Source organism: Bos indicus x Bos taurus, chromosome 19, assembly GCF_003369695.1.
Source record: "Bos indicus x Bos taurus breed Angus x Brahman F1 hybrid chromosome 19, Bos_hybrid_MaternalHap_v2.0, whole genome shotgun sequence".
Classification (NCBI taxonomy): Eukaryota; Metazoa; Chordata; class Mammalia; order Artiodactyla; family Bovidae; genus Bos; species Bos indicus x Bos taurus.
Genome location: NC_040094.1, coordinates 13085859 through 13110740, shown reverse-complemented (window position 1 = coordinate 13110740; position 24882 = coordinate 13085859). Strand labels below are relative to the sequence as shown.

Here is a 24882-nt window from a genome sequence, read left to right as displayed (position 1 = left end):
GAGTTGGCCCTGGGAACAGATCGTGCCAGAAACAGAGTGGAAAGGAAATGTAGACAAAACACGTTCACACAATGTGTTTAATTGCCTGTCCCCATACACATTTTATCTCTGAAAATTTCTGGAAATATTTCTATTTCCCCACATTTGTATTTTTATGAATGTTGTTTCTAACTCTTGATCTCATCTCCCTTTCTAGGCTTATTTTCACATTCCAAGGCTCCTTGTTCTCAGACAGCTTTAGTATCTTTTAAGAGTAGTGTAGACTGATCTTGTTCTACATATAGTTTTAGCAGCAGCTCCTTTTGACTTTAGTTTTTACATATACATTTTCTAAATTGATTGAGTTTTAGATTTAAGGAAAGAAAAACACATTTACATGAAACAGTGGTGAACACATTAAGGTAATAATTAACTGATGAAAAAGTATTCAGATGGAAAAGGAAACCACCTAGCGAATTGTATATTTGATTATTTATAAATTTATACCTTGATAACTTTAATAATTAGTGCAGTTTTAATTCTCCAGAATATGAAATTTTAATTCTCCTGACATTTAACAAGCACTAGTGGGAAGTTCCATGCAGCTCCTTTGTACGTGATGGGAAGAGTGATGACAGTATCATTAAAAACCTCAATCACCATCTTGCAAAAAAAAATTGGATTCTTGTTTTCAAGTCAGTTTTGTGGGGTATTCTCCTGTTTTTCTACCCTGCTGCCCCTCCCCAAAGTACCTGTAGTTGTGTCTCTTGTGCTGTGTACTTGAAAAAGCAACAAGTGTTTTTGCTTGAAATGCATAAACGTTTTTACAGTATCTTTGCTTCCCCACCTATTTACTCTCCAAAAAGGTTACAGGGAGAGCAAGTCAGTACCTAATCAGAATTGGCCTTGAACACTTCCTATCTTGCACTTTGTCACCAAAGCTGTTTGCTTGTTCTGTTAACAGTCTTTTTAAAAATATGGATGCATTATTCATTTTCTCCTAATTGTGTGTGTTCTGCTCGCCTTGGCTCCTGTGAACAAGCATTGCTTCCGCCCAGTTTGGTATGTGGGTCAGAAGGCGCTGTTTCTCACCAGGGCGCTGCTGTTTCCTCTTCCTACTTGAGTAGATTACAGATTATACTGGAATACGCCTGAGAAAAGGTCAAAAAGGAGGTGAAAGTCCTGGAACTGCAGCTGGGAAGCTTGTCATTCTCATCTAGGAAAGGGGAAAAAAAAAAAAAAAGAAAGAAAAAGAGAAATAGACACTCTCATGTCAACCCCAAGCAGCCCACAGTCAGGAAATTCCCATTTGCACAGGATACTTTTTATATATTCGGAAAGGACTTTATTTGGTTTTGATTAAATAATTATCGAGTGTTTAGCTGAGAAAGCTTTAATGTTAAATTAGATGGCAAGCCAGAGCTCAGTAGTGTTTTTAACTTTTCAAAGCCTAGATTTCCAGTGATTGTTTCAAAACAAGCTACCATTGTACTCCCTTTGACAGAGTCAAGAAGTTAGGAGCTTTTCAACTACAGAGTTAACTTGGTTAAACTCATTGGTATATTTTGCATTCTTATCCCTGTCGATTCCACAGCGGGATATTAAAAGCAGACTGGACGTTTTGGTCTTCTGTGGAAAGCCAAAGCACCAAAAAATAAGCCCCATATGAACTTACTGCCAGTTTTTATTTTGGAAAGATGTGATGTTGAGTGTGAACCATTTATCTCCATAAGGTCTTAGAGCAAGGACGCTGTTGGAAGGAGGACAGTCATGGGATGTTCGGTAATAGAGTTCTTCCTGTAGAATTGTCTTCCAGGATTGGCAGCCTGTCACACACACACTCACTGGTTCTCAGTATGCCTCATTACTCCAGTTGCATAGCATGAGAGTTTCAAATATTAGGGGACCAAGGACGCTGATTGGAAGGCTTGTATCCCAGAACAAGAGTGGGTCCTGTGAATGGGTGATGAGAACAGAATTTGAAACTCTTGTCGGAGTCTCATCTTGTATATGTTTCTGTTGTAAAGTTTCAGAAAAATGGAGTGCCTAAAGGAGATAAGAGTGTATCCCTGGTAAGGGTCGAAAAGTGAGGGGATAATGCAGACCTCCTAAAGCTGTGCCCTCCCCTAGGGCATCATCCACTCTGCCTAGTGTCCTTTTGCTTTTTTCCACGTGAATCTCTGCCATTTTTATATTTATCCCTGCATCCCTAATGACAACAAAAGACAATGCTGCTTTATCCTCCCCCCTCTCCGTTTGGTCCACTTGTTTCCATTGTAGTTCTTAGTTTCTTATACCTTCTGTTCCTAGAATCTTCCTCGGACCGTCATTAGCAATAATCTGTAGCTTGTGCCTCTAGAAACCTGAAACAAGAAGTTTTCTCTTTCTCACTGATGTGATACTGTTTTAAGGTACTTTCTCATCTACAGCTCTGATCCCCTGATTGCATAATGTTATTTTAACTGCTCTTCGTTCACAGCATGGTAGGGTAGGGAAATTTTTTTAAAGGATGAGAAGGAAGCCTGTAATTGCATGTATGTCTTATTTTTCCTCTTCTGGTTTGCATTTAAGAAGAAATACATGTGTACACACAGATACACTGGTATTAACTTTAATATTTAACATAATCTGAGATGGTCAATAATTTCAGCTCTTGCCGGCTTTAGAGATTTCTCGTGGCTGGCAGTTTGCCACATTCACATGTTCTCACATCACTGCGTTCAGAAGCTAAGAATACCAACCTGGCAGCTTGTGTAGGGAGGGTAAAGATAAAACAGAAAGGAGTCTAGCTTCGCAGCCACATACCTGGGAGTTGTTGCTGATGTCTTTTCCACAAATGTTCAAGTTTGTCAAAGCCCAGTAAATCTTGGAAAGTTTATTTTCCTTGTAGCATCTGTGTTTTATAATGGGTCTTTTAATTTGTTTTTACTTTGTCTGCAGGGATTTCTTTTGTCCGGAGTTTTCAGACTCTGTCTTTCTTTTTTTTTTCCTGTGGAAGTGAGTCCGTTAATGATGACTGGTTTGGGAATATACCTCTGCGAGGCTGACCTGACAGGCTGCCGCTCCAGCGCAGCAACAAAGACCATTGTTATTTTCGGTCTTTACTTTTATCCTCAACTTCATCCATTTTCCCCCTGTGATTTTACAGTGTAGAGTGTGTGGGAAAACATATTTTGGCACCACGCACACATGATAAGGTGGCGTTTTGAAGTTAGCAGCATTTTTTAGTAAACAGAGATCACACCCTGTCCACCTCACACACGGACAGTGGTGCTGTGTACTCGTGAGGAGCCTGAGAGTCCTTTCCCAAAGTACTTGCAGGTATTCTTCATCCAGAAGGCAGAACGGGAGGAAGAAAAGAGCCCACAAGGTTGTTTTCATAATTCCTTTTTCAAAAACGCCAACTTGTACAAGGAAATACAGAAAGTCAGTAGTTAAACCCCAATGTGAACTGTTCTGGCTTAGGACTTTGTAATGTTAAAAACAATAATAACCATTAACAAATAAACAACTGAAAACAGAATATCGTTGCTTTAAACATCAAAGGATGTTTTGAACACTCTGATTTTTAAATGATTTTCTGTTCGCGAGTAGAATTCCTGCTTTGAGAAAACCATTTTATTGGAGCTTGGGATTTTTTTCTCTCCCCCAAGAGAACGCCGTCTATCTTGGGGACTGGTAAACCTCTAAAGGATCAAAGCTCTGGTGGATTTGGTTAAAGACCCGAAAGCCTGAAGGCTTATGGAAGTTTATCTATATAGAGTAAGCCCAAAAAACTGGGATGAGAGTTTTAGAAGAGCTTATTTTCTCATGAGATTTTTGGGACTTCCTCTGTTTGGGATGTGCCAGAAATACTGTGAGAATATCCACTCTCATGGCATTTGTCACTTACAGGTCTTATCCCAGCTGGGGTTTGTAAGTAGAATGGTGTGTGAAATATTATATGTATTTTAAAGTTTTGTGACGCCCACTACTAAAGCTGCCGTTAAACAACCTCTGCTGTTTTCATTATACTTATATAGTAAAGTATAGTAGAGAATGGTTGGTGAAGGTGACATTTAGAATTGACATAGTGACTTTTCACTGACCTCAGACATTTTGAATTTTAAGGTTACTGTTGTATGTGTGCTGAGAAGGTGAAATAAAGAAAGGGGCACTGCTCTCCCTCCGTCCAAAGGAAAGCTGAAGCATAGGCTGGAGGGACACACTTAAGCCATGTCCAAGGTTTAGGATACTATGAGTTTCTTCTGCTGAATCTCATTATAGTAAGAAGCCTCAGGCTTAATGAAAAATCCTGGCTGATGTAACCGTAAGGGAGTGGCTGAAGATCTATTCTTAAAGTTCCCAAACCTGTGCTCCTGGTCGAGTCAACCTGAGGCTAAAGCGAGTAGTGAAAGCGATAGATTCCAGCCCCTCGCTATCTTCTGAAGTACTTTGAGTCCCCTCCAAAATTAATTTTTTTTCCTATAGATCATAGGGTTGTATTTTCCTGTACTTCCTGGATATGAGAAAAAATATATTTCCTTCCTTCATTCAGCAAACATCTGTTGAGATGTCAATCATTAGTAAGATGCTGATCCTACTCTGGAGGAGTCCTCAGTTTTTGTGGAGGATAAATCTGGAGGTTTGTTAGATTCTAGCTGCATTTCCCAAGAAAATCCATGACACAAGGAGGTGATAGAATCATCTTTAAATAAAGACTTTGAGCAAGTGAAAGGGGAAGAAAGGATCATTATACTATTTTTGTGTGAACTTTCATTTTAAAATTTGGTATATTTTTATGTATAAATCATTACATGTGAGATGATGAGATTTCTTGTCTATGTGAGTTCCCTCATTTTACTAATTCCTGAATTAATTACTCACACATCTCTCATCCATTATTTTCTAGTTGGAAACTAAAGACGGGAAGATACAAGTTCCTGCCTTTGTACTCAAAATTTGAATATTTTCCATTTAAAACAACAATAATCAAAATATCTCCTTCCTTTTTTTCCTGAGACATTTTGAGGATGTCTCTCGTGGCATGCTTGCTCCCTTTAAATTCTTTAAAGTCTTTCTATCTTATTATGTTATGAATTTTAGGATTCCTGGGATTTGTTCAGCCAGGCGTAGAATAGGGCCTCATACCAATAAGGCTCCAAAAGTGTGAACTGAAAGAATGAATGTTGAATGAGTCCTTTGCCTGGTGCATTATCTCATCTTGTTAATGTCTTTTTATCCTCGAAGTCCTTAAGTCTGTGTTCTGTATCCATTACCGTGATCATTTCCTGTTAGTATACCCATTGCTTATCCCTTTCCAACAACAACAACAACAAATCAGATTCTTCGCCTCTTTAGTGAAGCTCCCCTATTGAAGATTGCCATGCTGTGCTTAGTCACTCAGTCATGTCCAACTTTGCGGCTTCATGAACTGTGGCCCACCAGGCTCCTCTGTCCGTGGGGATTCTGCAGGCAAAAATAGCAGAGTGGGTTGCCATGCCCTCCACCAGGGGATCTTCCCAACCCGGGAATCAAACCCACGTCTCTTCCCAACCCAGGAATCAAACCCAGGTCTCCTGCATTGCAGGCGGATTCTTCACCAACTGAGCCACCAAGGAAGCTCTTTGAAAGGGTAATCTTCAATAGAAGATTACCAGAGTTAGCAGCTTTCTCTCTGAGTATGCCTTTCTGAACCTTGGCGTTGCTGAACACATTTTTTTCTTTCATTAAAGCCATTTTAAATAAATTACTTGCCACATAATAAAACATAAGTCAGACACTGCCCCTATTCTTACGAACATAAAATCTACCCAGCTTACTTTACTCTTTCAGATGCACTGGGTTTCAGAGGCTCCATCATGAATACAGACACCAAGAATAAAAGCTCATAAATACTTGGGTGTTGCAAAAGACGGAGAAGGATAGGTGTGGTGTACCTTGAGGTTGTTTTTAAGCTGGTGGGGCAGTGAAGGATTTTAAGTCAACCTAACCTAACGAAACCACAGGATTTGCAGCTTCTCAGTGAAAAGCTTCACTTTCTAGAACTCTCATTGTATCTCTTAAGTTCAGTGTTCTCAAAATCTGTGCTGTTCCCTTGCTGAAGAATTTAGATACCTAAATTTAGCTACTTCCACCTCAATTGAAATATTGCTTCTAAAACTGAAATATATATTCTTCCCATTGCTTTCCATTATAATTCTCTCTCTAGTTAAGAGATTTCGTACTCTTGCTCACATCTGTGGCATCACTTTACAATCTCTGCTCTTCATGTTATCCTTCATCCTCAGAATATTTCTTCTCTCCTGCTCTTACCCATATTTTATCCATCTTTCAAAGCCTAGGTCATGTCCCATGTGCTCCCTGATATCTTCTCCAAATAATTGATCCCATGTGTACTTATCTTTAGTACTAGGCAATTAGCACTTAATTATTCCTGTTTCATGCATATTAGACTGTAAGCTTTGCAACAGCAAAGAATGCAGTCCTTACAGCGTATGGTCTTCGGCTGAGGCACTCAACAAATATTTAACTGTTGTTGTGAAATGTGTGTGTTAAACATAGGCCTTGAATTTCATTAGCTTGTGACATATTTCATGTTGTGGCCTGATTTCAGCTCCGAACAGTATTCAGAGAAATTAAAGGATACTTGCGTAAGTGAGAAGATATCCCATGGTCTTGGCTTGAAAGACTTAATGTGCTCAAGATAGCAACACTCCTATATTGATCAATATAGGATCAATATAGGATCAATATAGGATCAAAGAGTCAGTGCAATCTCTATCAAAATGTGAGCTGGCATTTTTGCAGATAAGGACAAAATATAGGTAGAAGCAGAAAGTTTTGCTGGATATGATGATCCATCAAAAATTTGTAACAGACCACTGACTGTCTTAGAAACAAAAACAACTCAACCTGATTTTACTGTTTTTTCCTATCTTAAGTCCCTGTGAAAACAATTATTTGCTGTGACAGAGATACTTCACAATACTTATTCTTTCTTGGGAAAAGGTTTCTTGGAACAAGGGTTTTTGGAGTTTTGAAAGTTAAAGTATTATCTTCAGTGAGTTCTGTGTGTCTGTATTTAGGCGAGGATTTATGTAATGGCTATTTTAGAAACCATCCTGATATGGCAGAATTTCAAAGCATTACAGAAACCAGAAAAACAAACACAGGGATCTAAATTTTCTGATTCCATGTGGCTTGTATCTGAAGAGGACGTTACTAATGTTACCCTGACGTCTGCCTTTACATTGCATACTCTTCTCTCTGGGAGATTTGTAGCTTATTTGAATGTTGTAGCAGTAGGCTTACAAGGTGGTGACACCAAATAACATAGAAACAATAAATGCCCAAATGGGTGCTCTGCTCTGCAGTATAGTAAGTTCCCTTCTGATATTCTCGTCTCTTATCGGTGACTATGTATATTTTATTTTTATTTTCAGATAGCAGAACAAATTGGTACAACATATCAGCTCAACAAAATTTAACTCAGTTTGTCTTTAGGCCAGGATATCAGTTGAATGGAAAAATGAGAGATCATGGATCCCGCCTTGCCTCAGACTTAAAGTATCTCAGTATTGAAGTAATAGACATTGCCGGTACTATTTTGAGGATGCTGGTTAAAGAAACAAACAAAAAAAATCGAAATGCGTATTTGTAAGGTTGTAGTAAATGTCAGTTAAACTTCAGAGATTTTGTTTCATTTCCTTTCCTTTGTTTCATTTCATTATTGTTTTAAAACATCGTATTTTCTACCTTGCAATAAAGTTAGCTATATCATATAAATACTATGAATCATAAAGAAATATATATATATTTCTTTAAGTTGTTTATTTTTGGCTGTGGTGGGTCTTTGTTGCTGCACGGGCTTTTCTCTAGTTGTGGCAAGTGGGGGCTACTCTCTGGTTGCAGTGCGTGGGTTTCTCACTGCAGTGGCTTCTCCTCCTCCTCTTCTTTTCTTCGCAGGCTTCAGTAGTTGTGCCCTGTGGGCTCCAGAGCGCATGATCAATAGTTGTGACACACGGGGCTTAATTGCTCTGTGGTATGTGTGATCTTCCCAGATCAGGGATCAAACCTGTGTGTCCTGCATTGGCAGGCAGATTCTTTCCACTGAGCCTCCAGGGAAGTCTCATTATATTTTTGTAAGAGTAAAATATAAAAATTAAAATGTTTTTAGATTGAATTTTTATAATAAGAATGTACAAAACAAATTCATGAAGTGGAATTTATTTTAAAAAAAATTCCACTTGTTAAAAGATCTGTAAGAGAACAAAAAGACAAGTCAGAACAGGGTAAGAAAATACTTGAAAATCATATCTAATAAAAGGTTTATATCCAGAATATATAAAGAACTTTTAAAATTTGAGAATAAGATCCATAAAGAATTTTTTACATTTTTATAGGCATTTGATTTTCAGCAGGGGTGCCAGGATAGTCCTCTGGGTTGGGAAAGAATATCTTTTCAATAAGTAATGCTGGAACAAGTGGATATTCAGCATTCAAAAGAAGTGAAGTTGAACTTCTACCTCACATGATTTGTAAAAATTAATTCAAAATTAGAGACCTAAATGTTAGAGCTAAAAATATAAAACTCTTTGCAGAAAACATAGCTATAAATCTTTGTATGTTTGGACTGGGCAGTGTTTTTTTTTGGTATAACAACAAAAGCATAAGCAACTAAGGAAAATATAGATAAATTAGACTTCATCAAAGTTAAAAACTTGTGTGTTTCAAAGCATACCATGAAGAAAGTGAAAAGATGACATAGGAAGGGGAGAAAATATTTATAAACCATGTTTTTGCTAAGGGATTTACATTCTGAGCATATGCTTAACTCTTATTTATGACTGAACAATAAAATGACAACTCAATTTTGGGCAAATGTTTTGAATAGACATTTCTCCAAGAAGGTGTATAAATTAACTAAAATGCACATGAAAAAGATATTTAAAAAACGCACATCAAAACTACAATGAGATACCTCTTCACACCCACTAGGATGGATAAAATAAAAATGATAGACCATAACAAGTGGTGTTGAGGATGTGGAAAATTTGGGGCCCTCATACACTGGTGTAGCCACAGTTTATCAGTTCCTCAAAAGGTTAAATATAGACCTAACTGTTCCACTCCTAGTCATATGAACCCTAGAAAATTGGAAGCCCAAGTCCACATAAATACCTATGTACTAATGTTCATAGAAGCGTTATTCATAGTAGCCTGTTAAAACAACCCAAATATTCGTCAGCTGGTATAAGTGTGGTATATCCATACAGTGCAATATTATTCAGCCATTAAAAGGAATGAACTGTTGACACATGGTACAACATGTGGATAAACACTGAAAACATAATTGAAAAAAGCACTCACAAAAGGCCACACTGTATGGTTCCATTTATATGAATTATCCAGAACAGACAAATCTACAGAAACTGGACAGATTCCTGTATCAAAAGCTGATGGGTAGGGAAAAAGAAGAGTGACCGCTAAGGGTATGGACTTTCTTTTTTGGGTGATGAAAATGTTCTGAAATTAGATAGCGATCCTAGCATCATTCTGTAGAATATACCAAATACCATAGAACTGTATACTTCAAAAGGATCAATCTTCTGGTGTGTGAATTATATTTCAGCAAAAATATTAACCCAGTTTTTTAAATTGGCAAAAGCTTTACATAGGTATTTTACCAAAGAAAATAAATGGATGACAGATAAGTTCATGAACCAAAACAACAGCAACCTGATCAGCCCATATTTGGCCAACACCCATATTTGGCCTGGAGAAGGCAATGGCACCCCACTCCAGTACTCTTGCCTGGAAAATCCCATGGACGGAGGAGCCTGGCGGGCTGCAGTCCATGGGGTCTTGAAGAGTTAGACATGACTGAGTGCCTTCACTTTCACTTTTCACTTTCCTGCATTGGAGAAGGAAATGGCACCCCACTCCAGTGTTCTTGCCTGGAGAATCCCAGGGACGGGGGAGCCTGGTGGGCTGCCGTCTATGGGGTCACACAGAGTCGGACATGACTGAAGCGACTCAGTAGCAGCAGCTGCATATTTGACCAGAATAGCTGAAATCAAAATGAGTGACAACACCAAATTCTACTGTGGATACAGAAGAACTGGAAGTGTCGGATTTTGCTGGTGGGAATGTGAATGGATCATCTCCTTTGTCAAAGTGTTTTGCATTTTCTCATCACCTTAAACATAAAATTATTATCTCCATGTAAACATTCATGTACTATGATCAGCAACTCCATTCCTAGATACATATTTTTAAAAACTTCAGTTCAGTCGTCTCCTACTCTTTGCAACCCCATGGACTGCAGCACGCCAGGCCTCCCTATCCATCATCAACTGCTGGAGTTTACTCAGGCTCATGTCCATTGAGTCACTGATGCCATCCAGTCATTTCATTCTCTGTCGTCCCCTTCTCCTCTCACCTTCAATCTTTCCCAGCATCAGGGTCTTTTCAAACGAGTCTGCTCTTTGCATCACGTGGCCTAAGGATTGGAGTTTCAGCTTCAACATCAGTCCTTCCAATGAACATTCAGGACTGATTTCCTTTAGTATTGACTTGTTTGATCGCCTTGCAGTCTAAGGGACTCTCAAGAGGCTTCTCCAACACCACAGTTCAAAAGCATCAGTTCTTCAGTGCTTAGCTTTCTTTATAGTCCAGCTATCACATCCATCCGTGACTACTGGAAAAACCATAGCCTTGACTAGATGGACCTTTGTTGGTAGAGTAATGTCTCTGCTTTTTAATATGCTGTCTAGATTGGACATAACTTTTCTTCCAAGGACCAAGCGTCTTTTTATTTCATGGCGCAGTCACCATCTGCAGTGATTTTGGAGCTCCCTAAAATAAAGTCTGCCACTGTTTCCACTGTTTCTCCATCTGTTTGCCATGAAGTGATGAGCCCGGATGCCATGGTCTTTGTTTTCTGAATGTTGAGCTTTAAGCCAACTTTTTCACTCTCCTCTTTCACTTTCGTCAAGAGGCTCTTTAGTTCTTCTTCACTTTCTGCCATAAGGGTGGTGTCATCTGCGTATCTGAGGTTATTGATATTTCTCCCAGCAATCTTGATTCCAGCTTGTGCTTCATCCAGCCCAGTGTTTCTCATGATGTACTCTGCATGTAAGTTAAATAAGTAGGGTGACAATATACAGCCTTGATGTACTCCTTTTCCTATTTGGAACCCGTCTGTTGTTCCATGTCCAGGTCTAACTGTTGCTTCCTGATCTGCACATAGGTTTCTCAAGAGGCAGGTCAGGTGATCTGGTATTCCCATCTCTTTCAGAATTTTCCACAGTTTATTGTGATGCACACAGTAAAAGGCTTTGGCATAGTCAATAAAGCAGAAATAGATGTTTTTCTGGAACTCTTTTGCTTCTTTGATGATCTAGCAGATGTTGGCAGTTTGATCTCTGTTTCCTCTGCCTTTTTTAAAACCAGCTTGAACATCTGGAAGTTCACAGTTCATGTATTGTTGAAGCCTGGCATGGAGAATTTTGAGCATTACTTTACTAGTGTGTGAGATGAGTGCAATTGTGCGGTAGTTTGAGCATTCTTTGGCATTGCCTTTCTTAGGGATTGAAATGAAAACTGACCTTTTCCATTCCTGTGGCCACTGCTGAGTTTTCCAGATTTGCTGGCATATTGAGTGCAGCACTTTCACACCATCATCTTTCAGGATTTGAAATAGCTGGAATTCCATCACTTCCACTAGCTTTGTTCTTAGTGCTGCCTCCTAAGGCCCACTTGACTTCACATTCCGGGATGTCTGGCTCTAGGTGATTATCTGGGTCGTGAAGATCTTCTTTGTACAGTTCTTGTGTGTATTCTTGCCACCTCTTCTTAATATCTTCTGCTTCTGTTAGGTCCATACCATTTCTGTCCTTTATTGTGCCCATCTTTGCATGAAATGTTCCCTTGGTATCTCTTATTTTGTTGAAGAGATCTCTAGTCTTTCCCATTCTGTTGTTTCCCTCTATTTCTTTGTGCACTGATCGCTGAGGAAGGCTTTCTTATCTCTCCTTGCTATTCTTTGGAACTCTGCATTCAAATGGGTATATCTTTCCTTTTCTCCTTTGAATGTAATAAAGCTTACATTCATACAAAAACTTGTGCAGAAATGTTTATGGCAGCTTTATTTGTAATAACCAAAGCTGGAAACAAATGTCCTTTTGCCAATGACTGGATAAACAAACTGTGAGTACTTCCATACAATGAGATTATATTCGGAAATAAAAAGGAAGGAATTGATACCTGTAGGAAAATGTAGAGTGATTGAATCTCAGATGCTTACTGACAAGTGAAAGGGGTAAGACTCAGTGTGGTACATCATTTATAGAACATTCTGGAAAATGCAAAGCCATGGAATGGGAGAAAAGGTAAGTACCTAAGAGGAGTTTTGCTTATTGGTGAGATGAGAGTAATGTCTCTCTATGCAGATCAGATTTTATTTCAGTTTGTTTTTCCTGGTTGTTAGTGAGCCATAGTTCTTATTCTTTTTATTTTTTTATATTAACGTGGTCATAAAATAAAGGGTTGATTCATAATTTTTAATTTTATGGTGGGTAGTGGTACATTTTGGGAGGCAGGCAATGTTTTTGCTTGTTGATTTTGATCAGTTTCATCCTGTGTCTCTCATGGTATTCTCTGTGGATATACATCCTTATGTCTCATGTTTCTTCTGCCCTCTGGAGGCTTTGTAGGTTGCCATGGCTGGAATATTCTTCCCCTCTGACTCCCTAGCTTGTTTAAGGAAACGTTCCATGCTTCCTTTAGACTAATTTAGACCTTTTCATTTTTTTTTCTCTTACTATCTTATATTTCTTTGTAACACCACAAAATTCAGTTTTATACCAATTATTTGTATAACCATTTAACATCTATCCAATTCTGTATCCTCCAAGCCTCCATCCTCAAAGACTATAGTCTCTGTTCATAGTCAAGTCATGTTTGGTATTACCAGAGTCCTTTTTTTTTCCCCCCTTCCATAGAGTCTTGATTCTTTTAGAATCATGTCTGCCTTTGATAATTTTCTTAAAAGATTAGTGGAGCCAGTGTAAATCCTGTCAGAGAAGGAAACTTCTCTTGGTGATGCTTTTCTTTCTTTTTTCTCTTTATAGGGAAGCTCAACAGCCAAGACTCCTACAATAATTTTGCCAACAACAACCCTGGCAACCCTCGACTCTCTCCTCTTCCCAGCCTGATGGTGTTGATGCCTCTCGCCCAAATCAAGCAGCCAATGACACTTGGTACCATCACCAAACGAACAGGGTAAGGCCTCAGGCTTGATACTTTTTAAATAGCTATTTTAGAGGATTAAATACATAAAAATAAAGCATACTTTTTCTTTGGGTGGTTTTGATTATGTTCTTTATTCCCAGCCCACATGAGGCTTAATGTCAGCTGATTAAGTCCAAAGTATAGAACGTGCGCAAACACGTTCATGCACAAGCATGTACACACACGCTCATAGAGAAAAACAAAGCAGCGACAAGTTGTGGGAACTCGTATTGGCTAATGAAAACCAGATCCATCTCCTCAATCTTGTAGTTCCTGCCTTGTGGCTTTGTCCGAAAGTAGTACAGTTTCATTTTCTTGATTTTGTGGACATGATTTGGATTTATAATGGCCCCCGAATTTTGACTAAGGAGAGAGAACTTAATATGACAACCGTGCTTCTGATACTTTGAAAAAGCATCTATATTGAGGTACCACTTACATATAATAATCTGTTGTCATTGTTGTGCTAGGTGGTAAAGTGCTGACATGAGATACTTTTGTAAGAAGAAATACTCATTCTCAAGGACCAGGCCTTTGAGCTCCAGATTTCACTGTGACACTGAAATTGACCCTCTGACTAGTGGAGTGGTGTTTTCCTATAAAGTGATCCTATTTTGAATGTAGAAATTGAGTTTGTGGTATATTAAGGGGGGAAAAAAAAGAAGCTGGGAAACAGCAAACCTAGCTCCAAAATCTGTCATCTTGTGATACAAATCATTTGGCTATATTTTTAAAACTTGATTTCAGCTTTTTAACCCTTCAGTAGTAGCTTAAGTAGAATTTTTCCTTCCCTTTCCTCTTTTAGTTTCTTTATTTTAAAATAAATAAGAGTGACTACGAATAGTAAAGGGGTTACGAACTTAAATTTACAGATAGCTGGCTTTTTTCTTTGGATAATGATACATTTCTGGGATATAGAATCAAACAAAAATGAGACTAAATCTTGAATCATAATCTTAGTATTTTTTCATTCACAGACGTCAGTATATAATTGTAACTTTTTTGGTCTGTCTTTCCTGAATATAAGTGAAAGAACACTCAAAATTGTTCCTCATGATTTTAATTTTATTTCTAAGATGGTGACTAAAGTTCTGTGCCTGAAATTGTGTGATGTTGGAATTTAATTCAAACTATTTGTGGGGAGGATTAGCAAATGAGTTTTCTGGGGGCTTCCCTGGTGGCTCAGATGGTAAAGAATCCACCTGCAGTACAGGAGACCCAAGTTTGATCCCTGGGTTAGGAAGATCCCCTGGAGAAGGGAATGGCTACCCACTCCAATATTCTTGCCTGGAGAATTCCATGGACAGAGAAGCCTGGTGGGCTCGAGGGGGTCTCATAGAGTTGGTCCGTTGGGACTCATAGAGTTGGTTATGACTGAGTGACTAATACGCACTTAGAAAGTGAGTTTACTTTTGCATATATTTGAAACTTTCCATGATAAAGATAAACTCCATCACACGTCTTTTACTCTCTCTCTTGCTATTCTTTCTGTGTGTCCTTAGATGGGTAGAAACTATTTATTATCTAGTCTCTTCCTAAGGTACCATACTGTATGAACTTAGATAACTTTTATGTTTCCTTTTCTTTTTAAAAACTTGATTATAGTTCTTAGATTTTTTAGAGCATGTGTATTATGTTCCTTGTATCCTAGATAATTTAATAATTATTAATGAATTAAGTGATAGGAATTTTAATTGTGTGCTTTGAAATTAATATTAGTTTAAGGTACATGTATCATATTTTTTGCTGGGCTTTTATCTCAGTTCTTAAACCCTTTTATTTTTGCCAAATTTTAAAATTCTTTTTAGCATGTCCTTTCTTATAGTGTTTAGAGAGAAAAATTAATATTTGTCCCATAATGAGTACTTGCCTTTTAATTTCCAAAATTTTGATAGAGATTCATTTAGATTTACTGGGGAAAAAAATGTTATTAAACCCGTAAAAGGAATTCCTGGGGAGGGATGTGGGAGGGAGAATCAGGTTGAAGGGACACATATGCAACCGAGGGTGATTCATGTTGATGTATGGCAAAAACCACCACAATATTGTAAAGAAATTATCTTCCAATTAAGATAAATCAATTATTTTAATAAAAAAGGGAATTGCTGCATGCCCAGATTTTCCAAATGTTAACAGTTTAATGAATTTGCCTTATTTATCTTTTCTCACTCCATACACATGCACTCACATACATACACATCCACCAAAAACTCATTTTATTAGGTTTTTTCTTCCATATGCCTGTTGTCTATAATGAATTCTTTACTTGTGGCAGAGTTTTAGTGCTCCGTAAGTTACCCCATCCACTCTTTTTTTCCCCCTCCCCTCCTACTATTCTTTTTTCCTCTTCCTATTAACACAGATTACCATGACAAAAAACACTTTGATGATAGTATTCATAACTTATGCAGGTCACTGCTAGATTATAAGACCTAATACTCTTAAACCATTTTCTGAAGGGTTTGTTGACTGTATTCAGAAATTGCTATTGTGACATTACTTATAATTCTTTGTTGTTCAGTCTTTAAGTCATGTCCGACTCTTTGCGACCCCATGGACCGCAGCATGCCAGGCTTCCCTGCCCTTGTCTGTATAATTCTTACAGTACTGTTTGGTCATAGAATTTTCAGAGTGTAGTTTGTGGTTTTACTGTCTCAACACTTAGCATTTTCATTGACATACATGTATTTTGACTAACCAAAAGTAGTACTTGTTTTGGGAGAGTAAGCTAGTCCTTGAATTTCCATTTTTGACATAAGGTGATTTGAAGCACATCCCAAAGCACATCTAATGGTTTGAATCATTAGATTTCTCCCGTTAGAGTTTATGATTTACATTAATTTCATTTTTATTTAATTTTTTTTTTTTTTTTTTTACTGTGACCAGTTCTTAAGCCAGAGAAGGCAGTGGCACCCCACTCCAGTACTCTTGCCTGGAGAATCCCAGGGACGGGGGAGCCTGGTGGGCTGCTGTCTATGGGGTCGCACAGAGTCAGACACGACTGAAGTGACTTAGCAGCAGCAGCAGCAGTTCTTAAGCTGCAGTTAGCTCACTTGCATTATTTCCATCAAGTTTTATTGTGTTTCCTGAGGATTTTGATTACCACATTAAGGTCACCAGAGTGATGAGCAAATAGTCTTTTAATTTTCCAGGTCATTGTGGAAATCCTAATTTACTCTAACTTTGCTTCAATGAAATGCGTTTTCTAGCATTTAAAAAATAAAGCTTATAGATATATTTGACATTAATTATGTAGAAAGAGAACACAGAGCTGACTCATTTATAGGCATTAAGTTCCAATACACCTAATATTATATCTAGTTACAAATGTATATTCCATGTCCTAGATATTTGCCATAATTGCATAAAATAAATATTAAAAAATACATTCTAGCATAGAGATTTCCAAGGATTGCTTAGGATCCTATATTTAAATAACCAAATTTAGATGGAAACCTCAACCCAAACCTTCAGGGGATAGACGTGTGCTTACCACGCTTCACATCTGCCCCCTTATTTATAGAAAGATACATCCCTGAAAGCCTGTGCAGTGTCAGGGACCATCTGTCTTACTCAAAGACATTTGCAAGGCCAGTAGAACTGCAAATGGCAGAAGACAGATGTATTTACACCTTCATGTTCTGTACCTTGAAGCAGCACTGGGAGGAAATAAGGCCTGTTTTGGCAACAGCTGTTGCTCAGCCCAACTGCGGTATACGCTGATGAAGGCGAAAGATGTGCTAGGAATTATTCGGTTTAATAGCCGCTCATTCAAACAAAACCCATTTCTTCCAGTCTAAGACTAGAGGATTGGAAAGGCCTCCATCCTGTTTTTATCATGTGTAAATCAGCATAGGTCTCATCTTTTAAAAGTGAAAGTGGGTGCCAAGGGATCGCTCCTTGTTTTGGAGTGTAAATTTTTTGTAGTAGGAACGAAGCAATAGCTCATAGATGTTTGACTGAATTAATGGATCAAATACGTGATGAAGGGTTTTTTTAAATGCTTTCTATGTAAAAACTTACTAAATAGACAATTTTTCATCAGTATGCTTAATTTTACATACATTAAATCTAAAATTATTGACACATACATCATTTTGTGGGCACAAGCAGGGAACAGGACATTTCAAAAAGTGGTCAGAGAGATTTCCCTGGTAGTCCAGTGGCTAAGACTCCACATTCCCAGTGCAGGGGCCTGGGTTGGATCCCTAGTTAGGGAACTAAATCCCACATGCTGCAACCAAGAGTTCACAACCCACAACTAAAGATCCTGCGTTCTGCAACCAAGATCGAAGATCTCAGATGCCTCAACTAGACCCTGCACAGCCAAATAAATAAACAAATACATTTTTTTAAAGTGGTCTTAGTAATTTCATGGGAATAAAAAATATAGAAATTGGGAATGAAGTTACTTCTTGCCCTTCACTAGCTGACATGTTTAGTGAAGTAACCTGATACGATTTTTTGTCTTTCACTGGTTTTCTTAAATCGAGCAGCTTCCTGCTACTTCCTCTCTCCACCATGTTTGTATGTATTCATTTTTTTGTGAACAGTTTGAGCTAGGTATTAGGAACCTTGGGCCTGACTCTGGAGAGGTAGCCTAGGGAATATAGTGAAAGAATATCATCTTAGGAGTCTGAAGCTCCATCTTCTTATCTTGGTTCTGCTATTTCCAGTGTGCCTACGTGAATTTCGTCATCCGAGGTATATTTGTGTGTATGGATTGTAACCTGTCAGCCTTACAGTGTATGAGTTTCCAACAGGTGCTCTATTAAGTACTTTCTAAGCCTCATTCATTGCTGTTCCCTAGGCCAGTGCTTCACAGGAGCTCCATTTAGGAAACATAGATGATTGTTCTTCTTTAGAAATGGAAGCATTTAATAGCATTTATTTGATTATCTCTAGTTGAAATCTGTAGACCAAATCTGCCATCAGAGTTTGCTAAGTGAATAACTGACATTGGCATACAGTCCTTGAGGAAGGTTTGTTCCTCTTTCTAATTCACTTTGGTCTGCCTTGGCTTATTTAGACACTTTGACCTAAGCCTCAGATCTTATAGGTGAAGTCTGAAGAATTAAATGGGAAAGATTTGGAAAAAGACACCCCGCCACCCCCCCACCCCCCCCACCAGTTACAGTGGTGGTGGTTTTTCAGTCACTAAGTTGTGTCCCACACAAAAAGAGTGATGGTCAACTCTGTGACCCAGTGGACTGCAACACGCCAGGCTCCCCTGTCCTTGACTATCTCCCAGAGTTTGCTCAAACTTGTATCCACTGAGTTGGTCATGCTGTCTAACCATCTGATTCTCTGGCGCCCTCTTCTCCTGTTGCGTTCAGTTTTTCCCAGCATCAGGATGTGTTCCAATGAGTTGGCTCTTTGCATCAGGTGGCCAAAGTAATGGAACTTCAGCATCAGTATCAGTCCTTCCAATGAACATTCAGGGTTGATTTCCTTTAGGATTGACTGGTTTGATCTCCTTGTAGTCCAGATGGTAATTCTCCACTTCCTAGTCCTGTCTTATCTATGTATTATTTCTTGATAACTAAGCTATAAATGTTTCATTCCAGATATAAAATAACTAGCAATGTATATTTTCATTAGGATGGATATTTCTACATGTGCAATACACATGCACAGTTTGAGTTTCCAGTTTTTGTACTAAGTCAGTAGAGTACTTAAGCCATTCCATACTTTGTTCCCTTTTACCATAAATCTGTTAATTTTGGGGAGTGGGAATAGGGAGGAGATTACGTCTCCTGTATAATGTATTACAAGTCAGCAAGCATTATTTTCTATGGAAATTTGGAAATCTGTGTGTGCTATTCTAGTCTCTCTTCTGCCACATCTGGCGGAAATTGAACAAGAGAGTTTTTTTCTGATGAAAATCTTGAGCTTGTAGTTTAAATTTGCATGTTGAATATATCTCAGATTAGAAAATTCACCTGGATATTTCAGCTTGAATTTGCCTTCAGAACAATAATTTGAGAGCCAGTAGTGCCATAGGTCTCTTTAGTAGTTAAATTAATGAAAAATTTAGAGTAATACTTGAAAATGATATGAGGACTAACTTGCTTGTATGCACATGGGGAATGTGAGTCCATCAAAGTTACTGTTTAACACGAGGGGGTGTAGGGTGTAGCACAGTCATTGGGGTTCCTGGAATGTGGTGTTAAGACTATATGGCTTTTCTTTACTATTTTACAGATAGTGTTGTACAGCCCTTTCTCTGTTCAGTATGTTTAATATTTATATGGGCTCATTCTTATGTCTGTTAAGTGACAGTGCTTGAATTCTCATAGGACATGATTAGTTGGAAAGTGGAACTTTCAGAATTTTTTGTTTGTTTTTAATTGGAGAATAATTGCTTTACATTGTTGTGTTAGTTTCTGTTGTACAACAGTGTCAATCAGCTATAAGTATACATATATATATGGGGAGATATATCTATCTATCTCCCCTCTCTCTTGAGTCTCCCTTCCACTCCCCCCATCCCACCTGTCTAGGTCGTCACAGAGCACAGAGCACCAAGCTGAGCTCCCTGTGTTGTATAGCAAGTTCCCACTAGTTGTCTCTTTTACACATGGTAGTGTATATGTCACTGCTTCTCTCTCAATTCATCCCACCCTCTCCTTTCTTTGCTGTTTTTTAGATGCCAACTATTCTTTAACTCTGAAGATGGTGAAATCTAATTATTATTACTGCCTTTTAGCAGCAGAGTCAGGTTATAAAGAGTTTTACCATGTTCAAATAAAATCTGATTTTATTTTCCTCTTAACATTTGAACAGTCTTTTTATTAGTCTTATTTTCAACTAGGAAGACCAAAGCTTATGTGGACTGTGTGGCCTTTAAAAAAAATGAATCAGAGTTTAAAGAGTTGCATAGTATTAATGATTTGATATGGGACCTCCCAGGTAGCACTAGTGGTAAAGAAACCCACCTGCCAGTTCCGGGGACATAAAAGACATGGGTTCGATCCCTGGGTTGGGAAGATCCCCTGGAGGAGGGCACAGCAACCCACTCCAGTATTCTTGCCTGGAGACTCCCATGGACAGAGGAGCCTGGCGGGCTACAGTCCATAGGGTCAAAAAGAATTGGACACAATTGAAGTGACTTAGCACGCAGGCACACAGTGATTTGATATATAGCACAATTCTTTCTTGTCTTCTGAGAATCTCCAGAAGAAACACTTTGAGAACCAGTGTCAGTGTCAGTTAATGCTGGACTGGTATTTCTGATTTGTAGTCTCTTGGCCAACCCTGATGTTTTCCAATCAGAATTCAGCTTCAGCAGGACATAATCATGACTAAGTGGATAGTTTTATATGGATTGCTCAGCCTGCTGAAACTTATTAGTGTTTGGAAAGATACACATTCTTAACACCTGAATATGATAATTGGAGTTGCATTTGTTAATGCAGACCATTTTAATTCAGCATACACTCTGCCTCATGTGCTGTTTTCCTCCTTCAAACCACCCCTTGTAAAACTACAGCTGCGGGATTTTGGAGAGGAAAGCCATAGGTGAAGACAGCTGGATCATGGACTTGGCCTTTGTGACTTTTTATTTTCATTCTTTCACTACTGAGAAAAGATGAGGCGGGCACATTTCAAAAGAACAGCTGACACTCCCCATACCAAGTCAGTGATCACATCAGTCACTCTAATTCTTTGGTGTTTATGGGTCTTCTTTTCCATGTATGTGGCGGAGATCCCGTTTGTAGGAGCAGCTAAGAAGTGGGTGAGTATAGACTGGGATCATGCCAGAAAGGAGGCCTCACCTGTTTCCCCCTTCCCCTGTCTTCTCCTTGAGCTGGGCCAGTCTCTAGATTCTTCTTTGGCCAAAGAAGGATGACTTCTAATGCATCCAGCTGAATTATACTGTGAACAGTGAGAGCCGTGTTGTGTTTAAGCTTGACCATGCTGCTGTTCACTGCATGTCTGCTCACTGCAGTGTCTAGAGAGTGAGAGTTAACAGTGCGTTTGGGGATTGTGAAGTTGTGGAAATCTTCTTGTTGGTAACATGCTGCTATTGCCTCGGAAGGAGAATCTAGCAGTTTTTTTTTTTTTTAAGTGTTTAATTTGTTCGGCTAATGTTACTTTTTATACATAAGGAAATTTAAACTTGGTAAAAAGTATTTACTGGTTCTGTAGGTGGGACATAAGCTGGTCTTTTGAACTGTAGAAACTTAAAGTTTCGTTTCATTTTTGTTTATTTGGTTTTGGGGGTCACTCGGAAGCCATTTAAGGCATAAAGGACCAAGATAAAACTTGCAAATTATTTGCAATGAATCAGCATTATTCTGATGTTTGGTTTTTTTTTTTTAACTTTTTATTTTATATCGGAGTATGCTGCTGCTGCTGCTAAGTCGCTTCAGTCGTGTCCGACTCTGTGCAACCCCATAGACGGCAGCCCACCAGGCTCCCCCGTCCCTGGGATTCTCCAGGCAAGAACACTGGAGTGGGTTGCCAATTCTTTCTCCAGTGCATGAGAGTGAAAAGTGAAAGTGAAGTCGCTCAGTCGTGTCCGACTCTTAGCGACCCCATGGACTGCAGCCTACCAGGCTCCTCCGTCCATGGGATTTTCCAGGCAAGAGTACTGGAGTGGGGTGCCATTGCCTTCTCCGATATTGGAGTATAGCTGATTAACAACGTTGTGATAGTTTCAGGTGGACAGCAAAAGCACTTAGCCATACATATACATGTATCGATTTTCCCCCAAACTCCCCTCCCTTCCAGGCTGCCTCTTAACATTGAGCAGGCATAGTTAGGGAGTTTGGGGTGGACCTGTATACACTGCTGTATTTAAAATGGATAACCAGGTTCCAATGGGAACCCTTTATTCTGATATTTGGAATGAGATGGGAGACTTATCCAGCTTCTATACAATGTATGGGAAAGAGCAACTCATGCCCAGACATTCCAGATCACAAAGGCTTCTGTCAGAATTGTTTGGACTGTTTGATTAATTCAGGGGTGTGCCTAACGAAGAAAATGAAAAGAAGTTGGGTAGTATGTGTCAACAATAACTTCTTATTTAGGCAGTATCTTAGGGGCTTCCCTCATCACTCAGTTGGTAAAGAATCCACCTGCAATGCAGGAGACCCCAGTTCGATTCCTGGATCGGGAAGATCCACTGGAGGAGGGATGGGCTACACACTCTGGTATTCTTGGGCTTCCCTTGTGGCTCAGCTGGTAAAGAATCCACCTGCAATGCAGGAGACCCCAGTTCGATTCCTGGATCGGGAAGATCCACTGGAGGAGGGATGGGCTACACACTCTGGTATTCTTGGGCTTCCCTTGTGGCTCAGCTGGTAAAGAATCTGCCTGCAATGCAGCAGACCTGGGTTCGGAAGATCTCTGAGTTAGGAAGATCCCCTGGAGAAGGGAAAGGCTACCCACTCCAGTATTCTGGCCTGGAGAATTCCATGGACTGTATAGTCCGTGGAGTGACAGAGTTGGACACGACTGAGCAACTTTCACTTTCACTTGTGGGCATGTGGAAATGTTTTGAACCTTCCGTTTTCTGATCATTATTTCATGGCATCACAGTGCCACTGAGAGATTGGTGTCTTCACATGGTCACAGTTATTTAAATTGGTGTTGGTCAAAATACAAGATGAGTTCCATTAACATTTTGTTTCTGATGTAATCAGTGAATCATGAAATCAATGGACAGGGGAATCATGGCTAACTTTTTTTTCATTAGTGAAATAGAATATAATAAAATGTCATCTTGCTCCTTGTTCTTCAAACTTAACAACCTTATATTATCTAGGAGCTTGTTAGAAATAGAGAATTGAAGGTCCCACCCAGACCTACCTACCTTGTCATAATATGAATTAATCGTCACTGAAACTAAATCCCAGCATTAATGTCTACAAAACATTGAAATGGAAAAAGTAAAATTGATCACAAACACAACCCCCCACATTCATTAAATTATTTCAGTTTGTTGTGTTCAGGTACATATGAGCTTATACTTTAGTACATTTATCCCTCAGTATCTGAAGGGGATCGGTTCCCACCCCGTACTGAAATCTATGGATGGTCAAGTTCCTTATATGAAATGGCCTAGTATTTGCATAACCTACACACATCTATAGGAGAAGGCAGTGGCACCCCACTCCAGTACTCTTGCCTGGAAAATCCCATGGACGGAGGAGCCTGGTAGGCTGCAGTCCATGGGGTCGCAAAGAGTCGGACACGACTGAGCACCTTCACTTTCACTTTCCACTTTCATGCATTGGAGAAAGAATTGGCAACCCACTCCAGTGTTCTTGCCTGGAGAATCCCAGGGATGGGGGAGCCTGGTGGGCTGCCATCTATGGGATCGCACAGAGTCAGACGTGACTGAAGCGACTTAGTAGCAGCAGTAGCACACACATCTATGCATATACTTTAAGTCTTTTCTAAGTTGTAAATAGTTGCTGGTGCATACCAAGTTTTACCTTTTGGAACTTTCTGGAATTTTTTTTTCTGAATATTTTTGATCTATGGCTGGTTGTGAGTATGGGCCTTCTGGATATGGAGGGCCAACTGCATATTTCCGTGGGTCACAGTCAAAACAATTTTGAAATGCATTGTTTTAGATGTGAGTGGTGAAATCATATCTCTGGTTGTGGTCTTATCATTAACTGTGGGAGAGATTTCTTTGCTTTGCATTTGAATCATCTCTAAAGTTTTCTAATATCTCTGTCTTCCAACTCACAGTTTCTTCTAATATTAATAGTTTCTTGCTTTTTTGTTCTCTTTTTCATATCTTCTGTACTTCAGTCCTCAGAACTGTACTCAGTGTTGTGTGTCCACTTCGCTGGGAGATTGATGCTAATTAGCATGAGTTTTCTGTTTTAATGTTCTTGGCACCAAAGTTGAAGGAGAGAATTACCAAGTTATGCAGTGCTCTTTCTTTCTCAGTTTGTTATGTCTTCCTTCCAAATGTTAGATGCAACAACAGTATTTTGTTCTGGATATAATTAAGTCAGTCTTCTTTCTGTGCAAGTATGCATAGCATGTCTTAAATGCTATGAACAGAATATTAAGAAGAAATATGTGTAACATGGAAGTCTGCCTTTGTATCCCCAGCTATATTTAAAACAAGCAATTGTGGCTTTAGTTTCCTGTATTCCAACCTAGCCCAGTATAGGCCAGATAGAGGAAGCTAACCTCTTCTGTCATTATTAAGAGAAATGCTGATTTCCTGGAATGTGACCCTAAAATGGAAGTAAATCATACCACAGACTTGTATTTAGTGTTAGTTCCTTTGACCAGCAGTATGCAGTACAACTTACTGTAATTAAGCAGCTTAGAAAATACGTACTTTCTGTGGCTCTGAGACAACTGGTGAACGGCAACAACGCCTATCAAATTTTTATCGAGTCCTCTTTCACTAGTGTTAAACATTTCGTGTCGCACAACCACACATGTGTTGCTACTGGTTCCACTCTTTTCTCCGTCCAGTTATTCCATTTAATTTGTACTTTGTTTTAAAGGGCCTCTGAAGTAAATTTTATTTTACCTTAGGAACCCTACAGGGGTGCTCCAGAAAAGGGGGAGAAACAGAGCATTTTGAAATCTGTAACCTTATGAAAATGAAGGGACTTGTTACCACACATCCTTCTGTTCAATGGT

The 24882-nt window shown here is 39.0% G+C and overlaps 1 protein-coding gene across 11 annotated transcripts in view; it reads left to right on the top strand.

Annotated features, from left to right (window-relative positions):
* The window catches only part of BCAS3 (BCAS3, microtubule associated cell migration factor), a 597592-nt gene that overhangs the window by 241486 nt on the left and 331224 nt on the right, over positions 1-24882 (top strand). For all 11 annotated transcript variants that reach the window (XM_027518314.1, XM_027518315.1, XM_027518317.1 and 8 more), the window contains one exon: positions 13095-13245. In XM_027518314.1, the coding sequence (XP_027374115.1) occupies positions 13095-13245 (151 nt within the window). The remainder of the gene's footprint in view (positions 1-13094; positions 13246-24882) is intronic.